General features: G+C 47.8%; 1 protein-coding gene across 3 annotated transcripts in view; it reads right to left on the minus strand.

Moving 5' to 3' along the window:
* Positions 1 to 365: 365 nt before the first annotated feature.
* The window catches only part of LOC140403639 (paladin-like), a 238,406-nt gene continuing 219,653 nt past the window's right edge, over positions 366 to 19,118 (minus strand). For all 3 annotated transcript variants that reach the window (XM_072491788.1, XM_072491786.1, XM_072491787.1), the window contains one exon: positions 366 to 5,842. In XM_072491788.1, the coding sequence (XP_072347889.1) occupies positions 5,693 to 5,842 (150 nt within the window). In that variant the 3' untranslated portion in view covers positions 366 to 5,692. The remainder of the gene's footprint in view (positions 5,843 to 19,118) is intronic.

The following is a 19,118-nucleotide window of genomic DNA, read 5'->3' on the forward strand; positions in this document are numbered from 1 at the left end:
AACTTTAGTGTTGGGTGGGGTTACTGGGTTATGGGGATAGGGTGGAGGTGTGGGCATGGGGAGGGTGCTCTTTCCAAGAGCCGGTGCAGACTCAATGGGCCGAATGGCCTCCTTCTGCACTGTAAATTCTAAAAAAAAACAAAGATGTGGAGGGTAGGTGGCTTGGCCACGCTAAATTGCCCCTTAATTGGAAAAAATAAATTGGGGACTCTAAAAAAAATTTTTTGAAGGAATAAAATGTACACATTCGCCAGCAATGCAAACGCCCGGTGATTGATCGCTTATTGTGGCAAACCATGATTTCACATCTTGCACAGACACAAAGATTTTTTTGTCGTTGAACAGAGGAAACAAAGTCAAAAAGGTTTGGTGCAAAACATTTAATAATTTACTCTCCTCTCCCACAAAACTAAGCAATGTGAAATGTATATTGCAGTCCACAGCAAGCACGTACAGTACTTCAAAAAAAATTTGGAACATTCCAAATTTGCTCTCTGCAAAAATAAAAACGGTGTACAATAGTTAACAGCAAAGCTACTAAATAGTACCCCAGGAGCAGACTGCCATTTGGACCCGACGCTGAATTACTTTGGGATAATATCCAACGCTTTTGTGTAAAAGTTCTCTTCCTTCCTCCTTTGAAAAATAGAATTCACAGATTTGTCTAATTTTGCACAGCGTAAGTTTGCATAAGTAAAAAAAAAACACGTCATTAAAATGAGGCAAAAAAAGTAATCTACACACTGTAAAAGTTAATCGAGAAAGTAATTTACATTTCTTTTCGAAATACGAATCGGGAAACTAGGCAGTCATTAGAAAATACTTTTCATAATCGAATAAATCGTGATCTTAGCACTTATTTTCTGATGTATTACTTTTATTTTCGGACTATTAAACAAGCATAAGGCACAATCTCATGTTTAGGCCATTTGTCATAGCCATCAAGCGAGTGATAAGCTACATGTGAATCTAAATGAAACTTAAATGTGTTTCATTTTTACCATGGCAGGCCTGTAATTAAGCAGAATTGGATCTATACAAATATGAAACAGTCTCATTAAATAGAAATGGATGAATTCAATCAAGCTGCCTCCTCACACAGCCTTACTGAATACAAATAAAACAAAGAACTTGCGCATAAAATTGCCTTTCATGATCTCAGAACGTCAGAAAGTGCTTTCATAGAATCCCTACAGTGCAGAAGAAGGTCATTCAGCCCATCGTGTCTGCACCGACCCTCCGAAAGAGCACTCAATCCAGGTTGACTCCCTCATCGACCCTGCCCTATCCCTGTAACCCAACCTGCACATCTTTGGATAATAAGGGGCAATTTAGCATGACCAACCCATCTAACCAGCACTTCTTCAGATACTGAGGGGCAATTTAGCGTGGCCAATCCACCTAATCTGCACATCTTTGGGCTGTGGGAGGAAACCGGAGCACCCGGAGGAAACCCATATAGACACAGGGAGAACGTGCAGACTCCGCACAGACAACCGAACCCCGGTCCCTGGTGCTGTCAGGCAGCTGTGCGAACCACTGTGCAGCCAATTAAGTACTTTTGAAGCACCGTCACTATTCAACCCAAAAAGATGTGCAGGGTAGGTGGATTGGACACGCTAAATTAGCCCTATAATGGTGAAAGAAAATGAATTGGGTACTTCAAAAAAAAAATTTTAACATTGTGATCGCTCGTTTGTGCATAGTAAGGTCTCACCAGCAGCAATGAGATTATCCTGTTTTGGTAACACAGACAAAGGGATAAATATTGGCCAGGAGATCAGGTGAGCTCTTCAAGTGGAAGCGTTTACATCACCAAGAGAGAATGTAAAACCGGAAAGTGATGGAAAAACGCAGCAGGTAAAGCAACACCTGCGGAGAGGGGAGTTAACGATTTGAATCCATGTGGCTCATCTGCACAACTCTCTTCAGAGATATCAGCTCAGGAGAAGAGTCATACGCATTCGAAACGTTAACTGTGAACTAGGTTTATCCCGCTCTAGCCCAATCTCTGGCTAACACGCATGTCTGTGAAGACTTTCTAACAGGATCAAAATATCACTGAATTTATCTTACATTTTAAAACAATCTAAAAACAAGTTTCTGGGTCAACTCCCTTACAGGTTAAAGTTAACAGGGACAAATGTGATTGAGGCACTTCCTTCCTGTCGGTAAAATGAATCTTTCCCCATCACCAAATTATCTTCACAACCTCTTCCCGGACTACTAGGAGATAGGTTGATACAGGCACTGAGGCAGATCTAGTTCTAAACATCGAACTGGATTTATTTGTTTTCTGTTGTCCAAGGATCTCACTTCCGCATCTAATGAGGTGAACGTCCTGCCGGTCTACACTATTCAGAGAAACAATGGGCTCCTAGTCTCATGTGGCACAACACTGGGCTGGCTACCATGTTGCTTTTTATTTGAGGACCAGCTAATAGATGACTAAAAGACATGAGGCACCTGAGTGAGTCAAATGGGCTCTCTGTTGATTGGTTCTCCAATTTTTAGGATTGCAAGGATTCAATTGTACGCTTCGGTAAAATAATGACGACTGGATTTTAACCTGTGCACCATTCACATGGGAAAGGCTGGTGATGACGAGATGCAAAATAGCCTCAAGCAGATCTTTTGCTATTGTGGGCTTATGGGTTCATGGATAATTTTGATTGGAAACACCCAATTTCTAGTTGGTCTTGTAGGGCAGTGGGTCCCGGTCTCTGAGCCAGAAGCTCGGGTTTGAGTCCCACCCCAGGATTTGACGGCCGAGGAAGGTGCGTTGGTAACGCGGCCAAACAGGGCGAGTGTTTTTTGGGCACTAAACCTGCAAAATCCTTCCAAACTCGCCAATGGCTGGCGGTAAGAGCGGGAGAGACTCCTGGTTTAGTCACGCTTTGCGGAATGGGGTCCTTCAAGTTATAAGCCCCTGGCGATGGACTAGCGAGCTGTTCCGGGAAAAGGGTCGCCATGGAAACAGATAAAATTCTGCCTTGTGCTCCACGAGGTGTGGAACGCGGGGGAAAACAAATGTGCACACACGTTTTGGAGCACAGAATATTGCGACAAATCAAAATAACCGGCAGCCTTGCCTATTAATCTAGGTGATCGGAGCGGATCAGAACATTGCATTCTCTACCCCTCCGATGTAATACAGTGATTACGATGCTCTTCAGGAAACACATTTACAAAGGTAGCCATGATGTTATTCCTGAACCCCGTTTGATAAACAGTGCTGTCATTAAGTGGTCTATGGTTTCGGTTAGAAATCCCAGGCCATCAAGTAAAAATGTGCCCATCACTGCCTCTGGTATAAAAGGTAAGCAGGCATTAAGAAAACAAAAGAGAAAGAAAAGTGAAGGACAACGTTCCCTTTGCTAGATTTGGCGTCAGGTTGCCTGAACATTCATTGGGTTAGGGTTAGGTCTTTGTGACAAATTCTCCAATCTGCCAAATCCCATCACCTAGCCTGGCATTAAGGGTGAGTTTTTGGGTTGTCTACAATGAATGTATATATTCAGCCCAGATGTTCCCTTCCCCTGTCCCTGACACCTTCCTATTCCCCAGTGGTGCACCTGAGCCTCCATTTAATTCCTCATCCAACACGTGTCCCTCTCCGACTGGAACGCAGCAGTCAAACCTCCGCATCCACTGAGAAATGTCCGTGAAAACCACAGCCCCACAGTCGTTAGTGGTCCTTTATATGCTGTGAACAGCCATTCTTGGTTTCTTTCACTGAAGACTGTGCCTGAGTAGCACCAACTCCAGGAAAGACAACTTGCAACAGCAGATACGTGGACACACATTCCGAACCTGGGAACACCGTGGACCATTAACACAGCACAAACCATGCGCATGACTCTCGGTGCCAGATTTTGACACTCGTCGTGGTTCCGTACACAGTTCAAGTAAGTTGCCTTTTGAATGCTAATTCTCTGCAGGTCAAGAAAACGCCATTGTCTACCGTGAGCTCGTCAGAAAACAACTGCAAGGACGGTGACGATAATTAAAAGTCAAAGAAGGTAGATTTTGCAGACGAACAAACTCCCCCTCGTTAAGGTTATTCGTGATGCAAGGTTTTAAATACATAAATTCTCTAAAAGTAAAAAAGACAAACAATTCCCTTTATTTACAAATACTTTTCAGCGTCAATAAAACCTTCATTAACTGCCTGATTCAACAAGATTTTGTCCTCAATGAGGAGAATCAGGTGGACAGTCCTTTTAGTTTGAAAGGGACCGCCATATCTATTCCATGCAGTGTTTCCAAAGTCCTGTTATAATAATTATAAAAATATTTGCTAATTGTTGAAAATATTTTGACTAAAATATCTAACTAGCTCAAGCCCCAAACTGCGACTGCTTTAACAGTCTATTTCCGCTTAGAAAGGCACAGAAGACATCAACTTTACATTGTTTGTGATAACACTCTCGCAGTTAAGAGAAACAAGAGCACAAAACTGTGTCGCACATACCAAAAAAAAAACAGCCTGCAGCTCGGCCAAGTTAATTGGAAAGGCAGATAGTGCATCTGGAATTTAAACAGAAAGCTTTAACCAACGCGTTCGACTTCAGTCGTTTCTTGTGCCAAACGGACCCAGGATATTGTAACAGAAATTTAATGGAGCACATTTGGTGCACAACAGAGGTACCTTCGTGTTTGATATGACGTGCAAGAACCAAAAATGCCAAAAGACCACATGAAATGGTGGAATGTGTTTTGACTTAACATTAACGTAACATGTGCTCGACAGTAGATTCGCAACAGCGACTCTGACCAATAAAGAGACAGAGGATTTGCGACAGTGAGCCTTGAAGAAATAATCAAAGTGAGCGAAAGGTTCTAATGGCACACTGGCTAGTTTCCTATTCAATGGCTCGCTACTGTGTACTATACATTCCATGCACGTACTGTTGAATATCTGCTCCCCATATTTCACCGGCGTAACATTTTGTAGCAATGCTCATTTCTGTGATGCGATACTATTTCAGGTTGAAACAATTCAACTAAATTAAGCAAACTAAGGGACATGTCAAGGGAGCAGTCCCTTGAAGGGAGATTGCATCGAAACAAAAGCAAATTGCAATGGAAATTTAAAGCATCAAAGCAAAATGTGATTAACAGGGTCGATAAAATACCCTAGCCCCCGTGGTGGCCATCGGGCACGGGAAGCCTCAAAAGTGCCAGTCAATACGGCATGCCCCCTCTCCAGAGATCTGTGAAGGCAATGAGGTGCCTAATGCTGATGTCTCACTAAAGTTGGAATTGGTTATTAAATGGATTATTGCAAGCTTTCAAAGCACTGTAGCGTGACTAAGTCTTGTTCTTTTTTTTGGTTGAAGGGGCTCTTCTGATAAATTACATGGCACGTGTATTTAAAAGTACTCGATAACAACTTGGTCCTTTCGCACGATGTCATGGTGTGTTCACAGTACAGAAGGCCATTCGGCACATTACACCTGTGCTAGTCCTTTGTTTGAGCAATCCAAAACTGATCCTACTGTCTCTCTCTACAGCCATCCCACTTACTTTGATTCGAATGTTTGTCCATTTGCCGCTACTTTCTTTTTTCTGTGCGTTTTATGTACATTCTAGCAGAATTAACAGACTGTTCCAAAGACTTAGGAAGGTCAAATCTGTGCAACCACTGGCAAAGCATTAGTCCTCTGGCATCTAACGGAACAATTACAAATTAAACAAACTCTCCTCGGAAAGGAAGCGTGTTCGTGCTTTGCTGCAGCCAGCGGTAACAGAGTCTCGAAAGTGGCGTCTTCTCAGGGTTTTCGAACTCAAGGAACCCCAGCTGATTGAGGATCTCATAAATTCCAGCCATTGCTGCCACCTGTACGAAGGAAGCACAAAGGTGATATTTGGTCTAGATTCCGAAAGTTTCTTCTGACATCAAGTTAATCCGACACCATTTTAAAAATAAAGAACAACATTCTAGATATCTTGAAAAATCCAGGACGATTGCAATTTAGGGTGATTGTTGCACAGTCACATCCAATGCTTTAAGGGAAGCTAATACTTCCAAAAAGCTGGAAAACTAAGATATGTAACCTCTGATTGTGACCCGGCATCAATGCTAACAGTAGCGCACATGAAATCTTACTCCACGAGTGACATATGTGGACCCCAGAATATCATTGAATCCCTGCAGTGCAGAAGGAGGCCATTCGGTCCATCGAGTCTGCACCAACTCTGAATCCTACCTAGGTAAGCCCCTCCACTCCATCCACCCCCCTCCCCCATAACCGAACCTGCACATCCCTGGACACTAAGGGGCAATTTTATCACGGCCAATCCACCTAACCTGCACATCTTTGGACTGTGGGAGGAAACCGGAGCACCCGGTGGAAACCCACGCAGACACGGGTATAGAGCGCACAAACACCACACAGACGGAGACCCAAGGCCGGAATTGAACCCTGGTGCTGTGAGGCAGCAGTGCTAACCACTGTACCACCGTGACGCCCATTATTATTGGTATTACATGGGACAGACACTGAAAACGACAGCAATTGCAAACTCTTGCTCTGGTCATCATTCACCTTCCTTATCATTCATCATCCGCCATGGTGAGGAATCGAACCGGGGTCCCCAGAGCATTACCCCTAGGTTTCTAGATTGCTAGCCCAGCGACAATACCGCTACGCCACCTTCTCCCCCGAAGACGATGAGGTAAGATGTAGGTCTCTCACAGTGGTGCTTTTCCCCCCCCCGCAGAACGCCAATTTTTACTTCAATCACAATTAGCCATCTAGGTTCCAGGATTAATATAAAATGCAAAGCAAAAAAAAAGGTACCAGGGCCAACTTAGCAACGATAGATTGACTGTTGATTATAGCAACAATCTACCACAACGTCACAAGTGAAACTCCTTGGTTCACTTATTAAAGATTTCCATAAGCTCACACGTTACAATTTCAACCACGTATGTTTCTCATCTTAAGCCGGTGATTGAGATAATTGCAAACACATGATTCCAATCAGGGAATTCATTTCACGCTAAATATAGAAAATGTGTTTTTCTAGCACCATCTAGAAATCCATTGGCTGAAAGTTTCCAATCATTCCCGCCGGTTCGATCTTCCTGTCCCGCTGACAGCAATCCCCCCCCACCCCCCCGTGGGATCCCCGTAGGCAGAGGATGCAAACGACAGATAGGCACACTTAACTATGTCTATGCCTGGACTAACCAGGCCCTGGGATCTATCAGCTTTGCTGGGGAGACCAGGTGGATTGGCACTTGGAGAGGTCTCCCAAATGACACCTCGGGGCAGGGTAGCACCCTGGCACTGCATGATGTCACCTGGGTGCACTGGTACCCTGGCAGTGCTAGGTGGCACTTTTGAGCTGGTATGGGTGCCGGTGGTTCCCAAGTGGCATTTTGCCTGTGTTGGTGCTGGGGTGCCCAGCCTGCATGAGGTAGAGTGTGGGGGGGGGGGCTCGAGGACCCCCAACAGGTGAGTTGTGGGAGGGGATCTGGGGTTACATTGGAGGGTTGAGTGCCAATCCAGCAGTGCCCAAGTGCCAACAGGAGTGAGAGGATCCTACTCTGCCGTGTCCGCAACCACCCAGGGATCTCCAAAGGCCCGGGGGACTCCCAGGTGCCTTTAGGCCTGGTCCATGTTTGTGTGCACATGTACTGTACGGTGGCCCGGCGAGGTGTCCCAGTGAGGCCATCAGTTTACGGGCGTCGGGAGAATTCGGCACACACATATATAAATATGCGGAACTGAATTTTGTCCAGCGACGGCAAGATCCAGATCACGACGTCTCGTGCGATTTTGTGCAGAAGATTGTGCAGAAGGGCAGCATGGTCGGCACGGGCTTGGAGGGCCGAAGGGCCTGTTCCTGTGCTGTACATTTCTTTGTTCTTTGTTGCTGAATTTCATGAGACATTGGGAGGGGCGGGAATCTCACGAGAGGCCCCTCGTAAGATTCAACAGCCTTGTCCCGACATCAAGTCGGGCGCGACAAGCCCCTTTATCCTGATGCTATTCAAAGGTGAAACAAATGTGTCACGGGTAAATCCATTGGATGTATCACCACATTTTATATCAGATTTATGTCCAAACCTGGACCAGATTTGACCAGTCTCTCAGCGATGGGCAACCTCCGGCCCTGGGGCCACATGCAGCCCAACTGGGTCCTGAGTGTGGCCCGACGAGACCCTTGGTTGATCGTTGCCCATGCGCAGTCGCCACATTCCGCTGATTTCCAGCCTCAAAGTTTTTTCCCTACCGGCATGTCTGAAGTGATTTGCACGTAGAGCAAGGGGCGAGTGAAGTGAGGTGCGAGCTGACTGCTCACAACATTGAGCTGAGCACTCCCTCTACATCCAATCAAAGTGTGAATATTTATTTTGTTGTTACCATTTGAATTTGACAGTTCCATTATTATATAAATAATTAAGCATTTTCTATTACAGGTTGAAAATCCCTTATCCAAAATGCTTGGGGCCGAGTGTGTATCGGATATGGGAATTTTTCGAATTTTGGAATGTACTGCGCAGATGCGGAACATTGGGAACTGCGCATGTGCAATGCTTGTTGGGAACTGCGCGTGTGCAGAACATTGAGAACTGCGCATGTGCAATGCTTGTTGGGAACTGCGCGTGTGCGGAACATTGAGAACTGCGCATGTGCAATGCTTGTTGGGAACTGCGTGTGTGCGGAACATTGAGAACTGCGCATGTGCAATGCTTGTTGGGAACTGCATGTGTGCGGAACATTGAGAACTGCGCATGTGCAATGCTTGTTGGGAACTGCGCGTGCGCGGAACATTGAGAACTGCGCATGTGCAATGCTTGTTGGGAACTGCGCGTGCGCGGAACATTGAGAACTGCGCATGTGCAATGCTTGTTGGGAACTGCGCGTGTGCGGAACATTGAGAACTGCGCATGTGCAATGCTTGTTGGGAACTGCGCGTGTGCGGAACATTGAGAGTCAAGTGTGGATTTTGGAATTTCTCGATTTTCCGGAATTTTGGATAAGAGATGCTTAACCTCTACTCGTTTCGCCATATTCGGTGTGTATTAAATATTTTCAATCCTATTCATGGGGGTCATGGCTTGTGAACAAGCCCAATTTCAATCTTGAAAATGAAAATCGCTTATTGTCACAAGGAGGCTTCAAATGAAGTTACTGTGAAAAGCCCCTAGTCGCCACATTCCAGCGCCTCTTGTGGCGCCCTGAGATGACGGAGGGTCACTCACTGGCCCTTGTTGCCTATCACTGGTCCATTTTATTCCAGCTTACAATGAGCAAGTATTTCGAACAGAAAGAGCGTTTCTTAAACTTGCTTTCCCATTTAATTTGTTGCAGCTTGTTTCAGTAATGGGTTTGTCGGTTAAATGTCTCGCTTTCTATGAGATCACTATGAGTCGCATAATTATCCTGAATACGTTGGAGAGCAACATTTACAATTTGCAGGAGACATGAAAACACGATGCCAGGATACCACAAAAGATTTTAACACTTCCTTTTAAGTCATGTTCACCCTGTTCTGCATGGGTGCCTCTTAAGAATATAACTTAGATGCCAGCCTCCAAAAAGTAGAACTCCTTCAGAACGCTGCTCTCACAACTACACCCGCTGAAAGTTCGGCCGGTTTGGAATTCCACCCTCAAAGCCCCGAGCCTCACGTTACTGTTACGCCGTTCCAGTCCAGTCGCTTCCTCGGTTCCACGCTTCTGTCTCTCTGGTCTAAGACTCTACAAACCAATACTGAGACCCATCTTCTCCTTTAAATGCTGTCCCATGACATTGGAAAAGGAAGCAGACGCAGAGAATGCTGGAAAATCTCGGCGGATCTGTCAGCATACAGATCTGTCGCGTCTGAGAGAGCTTTCTCTCTCCCTACAGATGCTGCCACGCCTGGACCTTCTAGCTCCTTGTTTCAGACTCCAGCATCCACAGTGGGCTGGATTTGTCCGCCCCGCCCGTCGCAAGATCGCCACGGGCGGGACGCGGACCATGTAAAGGTCCGTTGGCCTCGGCTGGGAATTGCCCGTCACCGGGCGGGTGCGGACAGAGAATCCCGCCCAGTATTTTCCTTCGTTTTTTGGCGAACAAAGGGCTAACATACCGGGATGGAGCTGCCTAAGGATATCTGAGACCTGGCTGGGCAGCTCAGCAGAACACGATATAATGAACATCCTTATTCGGCAACACTGCTGGTTCACTGAGCAACAAAATTCCCGACACCTTTTTGTTTGGAAGGAAGAAACATTGAGATTTTGTAACTAAAATGTCATCATCAGACATCGATGCTTTCACAAATATTGAAAACAACCGAACACCTGAGTTTGGCACTTTAACGCTATTTAACATGAAAAGGAAATTCTGGGCGCGATTCTCCAAAATGGAGACTGTGTGTTCGCGCCGTTGTGAATGCCGTCGCATTTCACGATGGCGTGAAACGGGCACGGGGACAACCAATTCAGGCCCCCACAGGGGACCACCACAGCGCTGGAGGGCTTCACGCTGCTCCAGCCTCCCTTTCCGGCGCCAAGTGGGGGCCGTGCCAAACCGCGCGTGCGCAGTTGGGCCGCGCCAACCCGTGGGGGACTTCTTCAACGCTCCGGCCCCGTCGCAACATGGCGCGGGGGTTCTGGGGCCAGAAGCGGAAGAAAGTAGGCCCCGGGGTGGGGGGGGGAGAGAGAGGCCGGCCCGCCGATCGGTGGGCCCCGATCACGGGCCAGACCCCATCGGAGGCCCCCCCCCCCCGGTGAAGGAGCGCTGTTCCCCACCCCACAGGCCGATTCTCCGCACTTCGGAGGATTGCGCGCCAGCGTCGGGGCGGCTCGGCGCGGTTGCGCCGATTCTTCGTTTACAAAAAAATTCCACAACGTAGAACGAAAATATTTGTCCTGCCGCTGAAGTGACTCAGTGAGCAGTAGCAAGCAGGCCAATCGATTAGTTATCTGTCAATACCAACAGTCAGAATGGAGGTCTCCACAACATTTATTACATAAAAACCACAATGGCTCCAGGAGATAGTTGTCATTGAGCATGAGTGACCTGGAAATAAGATATCAACATTTTTTGTGATAAATTGGGTTGATTAAAATCGTTTGTATTTAAAATTCGTTCAAGGGACGTGGCCGTCGCAGGCTGTGCCCGCATTTATTGCCCATCCCTAATTGCCCTTGAGGGGGAAGTTAAGAGTCAACCACATTGCTGTGGGTCTGGAGTCACGTGTAAGCCACACCAGGGAAGGACGGCAGATTTACTTCACTGAAGGACACTCGTGAACCAGGTGGGTTTTACGACACTCGGCAATAGTTTCATGGTCCGCCTACTTTAATTCCAGATTTTTATTAAATTCAAATTTCACCATCTGCAGTGGTGGGGTTCGAACCCGGATCCCCAGGGCATTACCCTGGGTCTCTGGATTACTAGTCCAGCGACAGTACCACTACACCACCACCTCCCCATATGGGCAAGTATTCTACCAACATATGCCAGAACTTCATTATTGCTTTTGTGGGTATATCAAAGAAACGTTTTAGTTCAATTCTATCAGATAACTAGTCCACCCTTTCTTTTAAACATAGAAGCTAGGAGCAGGAGTCGGCCATTCGGCCCTTCGAGCCTGTTCTGCCATCCAGTATGATCATGGTTGATCCTCTATCCCAAAACCATACTCCTGCTTTCTCCCCATTCCCTTTGTTTAGAAGGATTAGAGGAGGTTTAATTGAGCTTTATAAGATGCTCAAGGGGATTGACAGGGTGGACGTGAAGTGGATGTCTCCCCTTGTTGGACATTCCAGAACGAGAGACCGTTGGGCCAAGGGGCGACTGTGGTAATCACCACTGTTGTACATATTAGAAGATGTGTGGTAAGACCCTGTACTACAGGTACAGTGGTAGTCCCTGCCGGCTGGCTCCATCCAGTAGGCGGAGTATAAATATGTGTGCTCCCTATACAGCAGCCATTTCGCCAGCTGCTGTAGGAGGCCACACATTTTAGAGTAATAAAGCCTCAGTTGTCTTCAACTCTTGTCTCTGTGCAATTGATCGTGCATCAGCGCCCAATTTAAAACAGAATTGAGGAGAAAATACTTCTCTAAAAGGGTTGTGAATCTGTGAAGTTCTCTACCCCAGTGGGCGCCTGAACACCAAACTAATTTAAGGAGGAGACAGATTGGTTTTTAATTAGCAGCGGGATGAAGGGTTATGAGGAGCGGGCAGGAAGCTGGCGACGAGGCCAGGGTGAGATCAGCCATGACCGTATTGAAAGGCGGCGCAGGCCTAAAGCCTGAATTGCTGACTCCTGCTCCTCGTTCTAGTGCCACAGAAATCTCAGAAAATTATCGATCGCTTTCTTGAATACATTCAGTGATAGGCCTCCACAGCTTTCTGTGACAGAGAATTCCGCAGATTCACTACCGCTTTGAGTGAAGGAATTTTTTCCTCATCTCAGTTCTAAATGGCTTACCCTGTATCCTGAGACTGTGTCCCCTGATAGCCAGGGAAACATCCCCCCTGCATCCAGTCTTTACAGCCCTGTTAGAATTTTATACGTTTCAATCAGATCTCCTCTCGTCCTTTTAAACTGTAGTGAATACAGGCCCAATCTCTCCTAATAGCACAGTCCCGCCAACCCCGATATCAGCCTAATGATCCTCTGCTGCACTCGCTCTGTGGCAGCCCCTCCGCCCCTCCCCCCGCCGATCTGTCTCTCCGGTTATGGTAGGCAGGGAAAGGCATCAAGCAGTCTACCCTAAGGTCGACTGAAGTTATTAAGTGGACAATTAATGGCCTTTAAGGGCCTCATTTTTCTCTGCCGCCATTTTACCCTCGACAGGAGCACGCAATAGCCAGGCGGGTATGCCGGCAGCCCTCACTGTGCGGGCTGCTGTCGGGCAGGAGTGCCTTGTATCACCTGTGCCCATCGGAAGATCATACACACACCCCATCCCCCACACTTTTACCCTGCCCCCCTTGGGCCTCTCAAACCGGCCACTCCCTTCACTGGGGTATGCCAGCCAGGCCCGTCGAAAACCCCCAACTAAGCTTGAAGGCCAAGATCCATCACTCCTTCTCCATGACAACATATCTTGAGCTTGCAGGTGCATAGCTACAGAGGGATAGGGGGCAGTGGGGTGGGTGGTGGATAGTGCGGGGTGCTGAAGAGAGATGCCAATTGCAGGTATTTGGTGCTTTGAACGCAGCAAAGAAAGGGACAAGGAGCTACAGGGCAAAACATCAACTCGCTCTTTCTGATTGCGCTGTATCTATTCACTGCATTCCAAGAGTATTACATCATTCAAATCTTTCACTTTGAAAGCTTTAACATATATAAACTTTAAAAAGCAAAAGTACCAAATTTCCATAAAGATTCGTTCTTATAAGTCAGGATAAAAGGTTCCTTGTGTGTTACTGTAGTCGGATCTTGCGCTTGTCCAGGACCCAAAGGTTAACTGCCTGTTAAACCACAGAAGGCAGAGGAAAGAATGATATCACTGTATCTTTAAACAGTCACTTAGAGGAGTTATGTGTGTGCACACTTCCTTATCCTGAAAGTATGAAATATGTTAGAATTCAAAATGTGATTTGTGCTTTTTTTTTTGTTAAAGAACCCGTAAACTGATAGTGCTTCAAATAGATCTGGGAGATTCCCAGAATGGAAGATACACTGAGGAGTATATTATATTCTGTGTTCGTATCCATCGACTGACTAAATAGTTAGCTTCCACTGTCATACCCATACACGGGGAGGTGGTGGTACAGTGGTATGGTCACTGGACTAATAATCCATGGACCCAGAGGTAATGCTTTGGAGACCTGGGATAGAATCCCTCCAGGGCGGATGGTGAAATTTGAGTTCCAATGATGACCATGAAGCCATTGGCATTAAAGTTCCACCTGTTGACTCCCGGAGATTTGTCTCCGTTTTCAGGAAGTCCACTTTCTTTCTTCAGTTAGTGGCTGAGTGATGTTGGGCGCCTTTTCAATATGGCGCCCGGAGCTGAGGGGTGGAATGGGCACCAGCTGGCCTGCTCTGGGACGACAGCGCAAAACACCTTTGTGTCTAATTAATGAGGTCAGGGCCGATCTGTCGGGAGTTCCCGCTAAACACGCCATGTTCGTGTCACGACACATAGTTTGCGATTCTCTGGCTGTGTTGCGCCCGGTGCCGATCTCACTATTCCCGGTGAATAGTGGGAGAGCCCCTAAACGGGGTTTGCGCCAGACACTGAACCGACCACGATGCTCCCGACCCACAGCGTTACACGGGTCTTAAAACTCATTTAAATATGGACAATCCGTTCGAGCCCGGAGTCCCCGGCTCCCGGGAGTCAGCGGCCCCATCGGAGCAGCGTTGCCATGTTGGCAATGTCCAGGTACATGGGGCAGTGCCAAGGATGGGTGGCACGGTAGCACAGTGGTTAGCGCTGTTGCTTCACAGCTCCAGGGTCCCAGGTTTGATTCCCGGCTTGGGTCACTGTCTGTGCGGAGTCTGCACATCCTCCCCATGTCTGCGTGGGATTCCTCCGGGTGCTCCGGTTTCCTCCCACAGTCCAAAGATGTGCGGGTTAGGTGGATTGGCCGTGCTAAATTGCCCTTAGTGTCCAACAATGTTAAGTGGGGGTTACTGGGTTACGGGGATAGGGTAGATATGTAGGCTTCAGCAGGGTGCTCTTTGTAAGGGCCGGTGCAGACTCGATGGGCCGAATGGCCTCCTTCTGCACTGTAAATTCTACGTCTATCAGTACAATGGTATGATATTCTGGAACTGCTCATTCGTCAAATTGGATAAGGGGGTCTCAGAGGGTCGTTAGTGTGCGAAACTCCCCCCCCCCCCCCCCCCCCCCCCCCACTCTCCTCAGAGAGTAGTGGAGGCTCAGTCATTGAACGTGTTCAAGGCTGATTTGGACGGAGTTGTGGGAGGCAAAGTGGGGGGGAAGTGGAGTCGCGATCACAAACACATAAGCCACTCTCTCACCGAACGCTGGCGGGACAGGCTCGGAGGGTCGAGAGGCCCCATCCTCCGCCAACGTCCTCCTGCGTCCACAGGATCTAAGTACAAGGTCAAAGCGAGATAGTGCTGAAGGGTCTGGCTTTGTAGACGTACGAGATGAAAATGGAAACTGAGAAAAGACGCAACTCAGAATACAATGAATGAGAAACAACATTATGAAAGATGCTTTTCTTTACTCTTTTTTTAGGGGCATTAAACACTTTCCTATTTCTTCAAACTGAAGGGTACCCTCATTTCAATCCTGGGTCCAGTCTGCTGGCTCTCTTGAGGATATGACCCACTGCTGGCACAAAACTACAATGCAGAAAAGGCCCTTCGGCCCATCGAGTCTGCACCGCCAGACGTAAGACGAGAAAGTGTCAGGGCTAGCCCCATAGGACTCAGTTAGAAAGAAACCCCGGTACTTTAAACATCCAACTGATTTCACCAGGACACCGTCTTTGCTGATATTTCTTACTTCAAAGTCTCTCACTCTCAGTGAGCTCCTGTGCGAATTTTCCAGCCCCCTTCCCAGTGGCGGGATCATCCCCGCCGGAGTCGACCCCTGTTGACGGAATGGGCGAGGAATGCAAATCGCTGCTGACCTTAGCGGCTGGAAGAGCACAGTGGTGGCCGGTGGCAAGCAGCCTCTACCGTGAATTTGGGAGGGGGGGGGAGGGTAAGGGGAGGGGGCTGGAGAATTCCTCCCCGAGGTCCCTCACTATTTCCCGCGTCTTTTCATGTTCTCCTGCGCCACTCGCAGCTGTGTACTAAAATAATACGTCCAATTCTGATTTAATTTCCCCGTCCCATCTGAAAACGCAGTTGTGGGCTAACCTCTGGCATGAGAGACAACTAATTACTCCGCAACATGGAATCTACAGTGCAGACGGAGACCATTCAGCCCATCGAGTCTGCATCCTTAAGCCCCCACCTCCACCCTACCGAAATGTCTGACAAAGCCCCCATCTGCAATAACCACAGGTTAACACGAGCACTCAGCGGCGCCGCCTTCAATAGGTGGTGACAGGACGGGGGGGACACTGACAGTCAGGGACCTATACACTGACTGTAGGGTCACAACACGGACAGAACTGACGCAGAGATTCCAACCAGCTAAAGGCAACAAACATGCAGCTTAAAAACTTCGTACGGAAGGAGACAGGGACCCGCGAGCACCACGACAGACACTATTGGAAGATGTTATCGAAACGTTAGCTCTTTTCTCTCTCTACAGATGCTGCCAGACCTGCTGAGATTTTCCAGCATTTTCTCTTTGGTTTCAGATTCCAGCATCTGCAGTAATTTGCTTTTATTTACTATCAGAAGAGCTACTGGACGCAGACATCCTAAGCAGAGGGAACTGTAGTGACATGTACGAACGACTGCTGGAGAGGGCCCTCACCGAACTGGACACGACAAGGAGGAAATGGGAGGAAGACTTGGGGTACGAAATAGGGTGGGGTTCTGGAGCGAAGCACTGCACAGGGTCAACTCTACCTCCACATGCGCGAGGATCAACCTAACGCAGCTAAAAGTGGTACATCGAGCCCACTTGACCAGAACCCGAATGAGCAGGTTCTTCCCGGAGGTGGAGGATTGATGTGAACAGCGCCAAGGAGGCCCGGCCAACCGCGCCCACATGTTTTGGTCTTGTCCCAGACTTGCTGGGTACTGGACAGCCCTCCTCGAGGCAATGTCCAAAGTGGTGGGGATGAGGGTGGAGCCATGCCTGAAAGTGGAGGTCTTCAGGGTTTCTGACCAGTCTCTTCCTGGGGAGGAGGGCAGACGGCAGACGGGCATGCCTTTGCCTCCCTGATCACCCGCCATAGAATCCTGCTCGGCTGGCGATCAGCAGCACCACCCAAAGCTGCAGACTGGCTGTCCGACCTCTCAGAATCTCTCCAAATCGAGAAAATCAAATTCACCATCCGGGGGTCGGAAGATGGCTTCCACAGAACGTGGGAGCCATTCGCCCGACTGTTTCGAGCCCTGCTTGTGGCCAACCCATCAATAAATAAATAGCCAAGGGCCAGGGAGAACTTGGCAGGACACGATAGAAAGAGGAAAGAGAGGGAGGACCGGGGGGGTGGGGGGGGTCAAGGCGAGGGGAGCTGGAGGGGGGGGGGGGGATAGGGAGGATTGTATGCTGAGCCAGGCGGCGACAAACTGAAAATGGAGAAACCCAAGAAGAAACCTTTGGGACTGTACAGTAAATGAAAACGAACGGCAATGTATAAAATTTTGAAAGTGCCAATAAAAATATTTTTTTTAAAAAGACTCCAGTGTTCAGTGGACCAACTTTTATTCCTGATCCAATCACTGTGTGACCAGTTCTGCCTCTTGTCGTCTTCTCAGCACTGCTTTCACTTTCGTGTGGTTTAGAGTGGTTTCACAGGTCGGCGCAACATCGAGGGCCGAAGGGCCTGTACTGCGCTGTAATGGTCTATGTTCTATCTCCGTAACCCAGCAGCCCCACCTAACCTTTTGTTGGGCACTAAGGGGCAATTTAGCACGGCCAATCTGCCTAACCTGCACATCTTTGGGAGGAATCCGGAGCACCCGGAGGAAACCCACGCAGACACAGGGGAGAACGTGCAAACTCCACACAGACAGACACCCGAGGCCGGAATTGAGCCTGGGACCCTGGAACTGTGAGGCAGCAGTGCTAACCACTGTGCCACCCACATCAGCTCACTTCAGTCCCACAGCGTCTTCAGTTGCTGCCTGTGTTTTCCCCCAATTACTGCTCTCACTGATTGAGACCTATGGACCAATTAAGAAATTCCGATCAGACAAGCTTCTGGGTATTGCTGCGGGCTTCCTGCAGTTTACTTATCCCTGGGAAAGTAAACTGCATTTCTCAGAGATGTGGGAAGCAGACAAGTCGAAGGACCTGGCATCATTTTCACGTCAGCCAAACTGACTGAACCGGTTATTTAATCCTCAGTAGGAGGCACCAGCTCTGGCTGGAAGCCCGTAACCAATCAGTTCAAATGCAACACCGCAAGGATAATTTTACAAAATCACATTCCTGGCGCGACACTTTGCCTGCGAGGAGCGTCTGTTGGGAATCCAGGGGAGCATCAACCAGGATTTTCCGACCTTTAAAGATTAATGGATGCCACCACATTAATGAGTGGAAAATCGTGTGGGACAAATCCAAACTTTTCCCCCCGCAGGCATAAATTCGGAAAATTACCCCTCAATTCTTTCTCAAGCTCCTAAAACTGCCTTTCATTAAGCGTGCAAATTGGTGGAGTATTATTTAACCAGCGATTCATTCACATGCGACCAAACTACTGCTGGTGTTTTATGCAGACACCTCTCCTAGAAATAGTTGTTTGGCAGTATTGCTGAAAAAAGACACACATCGTCGAAGCTTTTTGCCTTGACTCACCAGGACAATTCGCAAGAACATCGAATGTAAAGGGAACGCATACTCTCTTCTCATGAAGTATAAATTGTTGTGAGTTGCAGGGCCAGTGCTAGACGAAAAGCTTCATGCGTCATTTTTCAACAATTCCCTCTAAATATTGTAGATATTGGAGATTTGGGTCTATTAATCAAGGAAAGAATTGAGTAATTCGTGAAGTACTGCATCTTCCTGTAGTTGTTTTGGTTCAGGTAATCCGTTTGCGCCTTTCCCTATTTCTCACTCTTTTAAAACACTCAGCAACATTTCCAAACATATTTTTTGTTGCTGTCAGTTTAATTTGTTTTGCTGACACAAACTATGTCTGAGTTCTTCAGGCTTAAAAGCAGACGGAAATAGACCAGACATGTTTGGGAATAATACTCTGGAGTTGGCTATGCCAATGCTCTCTTCGCACCTCCCACTCTCCGTAAATTTCAATTCATCCAAACCTCTGTTGCCCGTATCTGAACTGGCACCGAGTTTCATTCACCCCCCCCTTACCCCTGTGCTCCAGTTTGATCCCTGACCAGCAATGCTTCCTTCTTGCGTTCAAACTCCTCCATGGCCTCCTCCCCCTTTCCTATTTCTGTAATACCCTCCAGCCTTACGCCCGCCCCAAATCTTGAAATCTGGCATCTCCGGTTCCTTTTAGCCCACCATCGGTGGTCACGCCTTCCAGCTGACTCGGCCCTCAGTTCTCGAATTCCCTCGCTGATCCTCTCCCACT

Source organism: Scyliorhinus torazame, chromosome 28 (genome assembly GCF_047496885.1).
Source record: "Scyliorhinus torazame isolate Kashiwa2021f chromosome 28, sScyTor2.1, whole genome shotgun sequence".
Lineage (NCBI taxonomy): Eukaryota > Metazoa > Chordata > Chondrichthyes > Carcharhiniformes > Scyliorhinidae > Scyliorhinus > Scyliorhinus torazame.